At 39.3% G+C, this 5,228-nt stretch overlaps 1 protein-coding gene across 1 annotated transcript; it reads right to left on the bottom strand.

Moving 5' to 3' along the window:
• On the bottom strand, window positions 1-4,819 carry LOC102233568 (G-protein coupled estrogen receptor 1). Its single transcript, XM_023348627.1, has 3 exons — window positions 4,654-4,819; window positions 3,634-3,754; window positions 1-2,613 (listed from the first exon to the last, which is right to left on the bottom strand). Exon 3 carries the CDS (start codon window positions 2,187-2,189, stop codon window positions 1,131-1,133), a length of 1,059 nt encoding a protein of 352 aa, XP_023204395.1. The 5' UTR covers window positions 2,190-2,613; window positions 3,634-3,754; window positions 4,654-4,819; the 3' UTR covers window positions 1-1,130.
• Between the last annotated feature and the right edge of the window lie 409 nt (window positions 4,820-5,228).

Here is a 5,228-nt window from a genome sequence, read left to right as displayed (position 1 = left end):
AGCTATGTTTGAACACTGACAAATATGCTTTTTCAGTCTTTATTTCTCCATGCCAAACATCACCTGCCTCTTCTCACCACCCTCAACTTAACAAGATCTGACAAAACAGATCAACAGCCAGCTTTTTATTCACTTGCAATAATGTTAGAATTTTTTACAATATGTTTAAACATTTGTTTTTAATTTAAGATCACAGAACAAGAAAACAATGCGGTCAAAATTTATTAAGGTCATCAAGGGTTACGTCATCTCAAAACGTGACAGTGATTAAAATTTTCTATAAATAGTAATAAAATAAAGGTGATAACCAACAGAGCATACAAAACATTGTTTTAAGGTGTTTAGGCAGATATTTCTCGAAAAGTGGGAACAAGTCAGGGATGTGAACGTTTATTTGGAATAATCTAGGCAAAGTTTGACTATATGATGATATTCTGCTCAACAAAACAGAGTTAGAATATTGTATAAGACAGACGCATAGACAATACAGATTATATTTGCTGTGTCTTTGACTGTTCTGCGCTTGTAAGGCTGCATACTCATAATTCACGGATTCATGGTACACATGTGTAAGCTTCTTGCTAAAGGCCATTTTTACTTTATATACTGGAAGGGAAATGTGGTTTTGGTAATTGAAATGACCCTTCCAGCTCCAGTAGCTCAAATAGATAACCTGATTAGATTCAGTGTGATGGAACATTTCCTCTATGAGACGGCCTTGAAAGAGCCTCTGATTTCTTACAGGTGATGGTACAGGAAATGTTCAGGGAGGTTTGTATGTTGGATAGCAACATACAACACCTTATTTTTACTTATCCTGAGCAAACGCTTCCCTCTTTGTTGTTAGATATCAGTTCCCTTTATCTTTGCCACAGCAATTCTTGAAAGGAAAACAACTTTAAGTCAAAAAGAAACACTTCAACACACTCATAGTTTATCTTCTTAAGAACACACACAAACTCGTCTTTTTATTACTACTCGAGAGGGTTTTTTTTTGTTCATAAAGCAAGCAAATTATCTAAGGCGCAACCGGATGAAGCTGAGTAACTCTAAAAGAGAATAACTATCTGACTGGAATATGAAAAATTTTATAGAATAAGTTTATTTAAAAACTGTCCTAGTTATTTCAATCACACTTCTGAAACTTTGTCCCTGACAGAGAGGTGTAAATCAAGGCTGTGGTGGCAAAAGCGATTCACTACTGACCAACCGGCCTTCTGCTTGACAAAGAGACGCAACTTGTCCCTGAAGGTTTCTCCGAGAAAGCTGTAGATAATGGGGTTGAGGCAACTGTTGGAGAATGCCGCCAGGTTAACAATGTGACCTGTGAGCGGGTAGTCGTGCCACAGGGTGGTAGCAGTCCTCTTCGATGGGTTGGCTGTTCCCTGCAGCAGCTGGATGCTAATGAAGACATTTTCTGGTAACCAGCAGATGAAGAACACCAGAACCACCACCACAATCATCCGCAGAGCTTTCTGCCGCCGGGGCCACAACCCACGGTGCTTCTGGGCTCTCATGAGGATTCGAACAATCAGGGAGTAGCATAGACCGATAATGGAGAAGGGGAGCAAAAAGCCAATGGTCACCTCCAGCCACTGGATCTCAAAGACATTGGCGAAGCAAAAATGCACCTCACCCCTGTGTTGAGTCTGTACTATTGTGAAAGGTAGAAGGGTGGCAAAGATGGAGGCCATCCAGATGAGACCACAGCTCACCTTGGCATGCTGCATAGTTCTCAATGGGCAGCTGCTCATGGAGCTGGCCAAGGCGATGTATCTGTCAAAGCTCATCCAAGTTAGGAAGAAGATACTGCTGTACATGTTGATCTGGAGGAAGAGGGACATGAAGGTGCAGAGGATGGCGTAGTCGTAGTATTTTTCATTTAGGTTAAAAACCTCAATGAGGGAATCTGCCACCAGGATGAGGTCAGCCACAGCCAAATTCACAAAGTAGAGATCAGGAATGGTCATCTTCTCTCTGTGGGTCAGGTTTACCACCAAAATCAGGATGTTTCCAATAAATCCAATTGGAAAGAGAAGGATAGTGTACAGGCAGGATAAGAAGAGGCCAATCATGTAAAACTGGTATTTTTCATAGTTTTCACTTGTTGTGCTGTTTCTGAATGAAGTGTTCAGTTCCTCCGTAGTGTTATTATATATCCAAATCAAAGCAGATGACCTCCCTTCCATACTGATTTTGGTCAACCTGTTTTAGATCAAAAGCCACATGTAAGTCACATCCAGCAGCTACATCATGACACCAAACCAGTTCCCAGTTTTCTCTCTTTGAAGGGAAAGTCATCTATGCTGTATTGACATGCTGACAGAAGTCAAGCTAGTAAAACATTTATGGGATATTTGACCCCATATTGACATCAAGTTTCATCTGCCAGTAAGTTTGTGATGAAAAACAGAAGGACCTCCATGTCTCGAAATCAACTTTGACCTTTGCCTCGGACGAGGCGCATCGTTCCAGTTGTTGAACGTGGGATCGGGAGATTAAGAAGGGTTTTTTTTTCTCCTCTTTTGAGTCATCTGATTGGAGTGCTGCTTTGTTCCGTGGATCTTTATTCAGTGAGAAAAGCCTTGAGATGCTACTGCTGTAACGCCTAAGCTGTGGAAACAATACAAGGGAAGTAATTAGAGAACAAAACATTTAAAAATCAGCAATCACAAACCCATGTTATTCAACACTTTTAAAAAGATTAACGTTATTCGCAATCAACTTGATGGCGGCTTTTATAAGGTAGAAAAAAGGCAGACTCTATAAGCATATTAACATTCATGTCTTGGACTTAAACAGATGCATTGAAATCCTGCTTTAAAATACAGACAGTTCAAGCCCCCTCCAACTTGTTTGTGCAACTTGATGACTATTTGTTTGTAAAATGAATGAAAAAAAGCATATTTACTTTTAATAATCCTTGTTTTTGAGCTCGGCATTCATCACATGCGTGCACACACACATATATACACACACACAGTCTAAATCAAATTTGTTTTCTATTGAAAAACATACTGGATCATCTTTAGACCCAAAATCACAGACTCTTCCCATAATATCATTTTGTATTTGGTAAACATGACCTTTGATATTTACAGTCTTCTGGGATTTATTTATTCCTCACAGAAGTAATTTAAAACTGGAATAATAAATAAAAGTATGAATGGGTTGGAAGTTGTAGGAAATAGAATATTTATTCAGTAATTTTTTTTAATTCCTTTTGGCAATCTTTGAAATATTTAATAAATAAAAGTCACACTTTATGTTAGTTAATCATGTTGGTCAACTACAAAGAACACAGACCTCAAGAACGTCATAAGAACTTTGATATTAGTAGAATGACTTTTATTTCTCTTTCTAACACAAATACTCTCATAACATTTTGTAAGGGAAGTTTTCTATGTAATTTCAGTTTGTTTCCCACCAAAGAAAAGCCATTACGTAAATGTTCTCAGAGAAACTGCAATTAAGAGCTCCAGACATTTATTACAGAAAATGACAGCTAGCTGATAAGATAACCTAAAACTTAAGTGACCAGTTCTCTCAAGACAAGAAATAAACTCCACCTATCTTCATTTTCTGTGTATCTACAGAACGTATAAAGATGAGACTATTATTAATCACACTTACTTTATATTTGGGATGTATTGCTTCTCCATGCTTGTCCAGTGAAGAGTCAGAAAGCCAAAGATTTGGAAATCCCACTTCCAGGCTTCTCTTCTGCACCACCTACCGTTTGGCCCAGCCCTTCCTGGGGATGAGAGGAGGGCGGGGAGAGGCAGGAGATGATCTGACTCCCATGTTTAGCCATCATGCTTCATCTGCCTGCCTTCATCTGTTTGTAGTTTTAGTGTCTCAACACAAGGGTTGAACAGGGAACAGCTCCAATCTTCAGAACTCAGCATGCTGATTATAACACAAAACAAAGTCTGATCAAAATGTAGGTGCTATGGGGAGTTTGCCTTGTGAGGGTTGTGTTGCTGTGGCAACCACTTACATTTTTTGCTGTATTTGTTCACCGGGATGGCCCAGCTTTTAGTGTTAAAGGCCATGTAAACACCTGCCTTGCGCCCCTGTTTTTGCAGCCATATGCTAGCATGACAAATCAAAAGTTGACATGATGTACATCATCATGCTGTGATGGAAAAGTCAGATTTAATGTTTAATTAAATATGATGTTGGGTGCAACAGTCACGTTTAGATTGAGGGGTAGACTGTAAGCTTTCACCCTCAATCAGTGCAAAACAGAGCAGGCTCTTTGCTCCAGGCCAGGCTAACACTAACACATCATAATTCTAACTACGTTATGTGTCCAGACTGAGACCGCTGAGACCAGTTGTTGTGGAGTCAGAAGGTGTGGTGTTTTTTTAACAACTGGGAGGCATTAATGAGGATGGGTACATTGACTACAGACAAACAATAACCATCTGCTTTATCCAAGATATTTTTAGCTATGTTGAGCAGAAATGCAGAGCATGAAGGACGTATTCAGAGAGCGTCGCCTTTTCTACAGTCTGTGCTACAATTTTACTTCAAAATTAATTTTCATTCAAATTTCTATGCAAAATGTCAGATAAATAACAAATGAAAAAAGGTGTCTTAATTTTTTTCTTTTCTTTTACAAATTTGTTGAAAAAAGTAAGTACTCACAGCCGTGGTCATGTCACAGAAAATCAGGTGCATCCTGTTTCCACCGATCGATCATCCTCAACAAGTGTATTAAGAGTTCACCTCTGCTGAGTTCATTATTAGAACAAGATCTAAAATGAGGCACACTTGTCTATATAATGTCTCATAGTTAAAACTACATGTCAGAGCAGAAACCACGTAATGAAGTCAAAGGAACAGGATTGTGTCAGGGCATGAATTTGAGGAAGCACGCAAAAATATTTTGGCAGCATTAAACATCCTGAAAAACACTGTGGTCTCCATTGTTTGTAAATGAAAGAGGTTTGGAACCACCAGGACCCTCCCTAGAGCTCAATCCCCAACCAAGCTGAGTAATCAGAGAAGAACTGCCTTGATCATAGAGGTGGCCGTGTAGGCGGACCTCCAGTAGTACTTAGTGGAGACGGGAGAACTAGTCATAAGATAACCTTATTGGTGGCTAAAGCACTCCACCAATCAGGTCTTCATGGTACAGTGGACAGATGAGTGTGGCATTCTGCTGGAATTTTGCCAGAAAGTTTATTGTCATTTCAAGTATCAGTTTTTTTGGGGGGAAA

This window comes from Xiphophorus maculatus, chromosome 16 (assembly GCF_002775205.1).
Source record: "Xiphophorus maculatus strain JP 163 A chromosome 16, X_maculatus-5.0-male, whole genome shotgun sequence".
NCBI classification, from domain to species: domain Eukaryota; kingdom Metazoa; phylum Chordata; class Actinopteri; order Cyprinodontiformes; family Poeciliidae; genus Xiphophorus; species Xiphophorus maculatus.
This window is presented reverse-complemented; position numbering and strand designations above follow the sequence as displayed.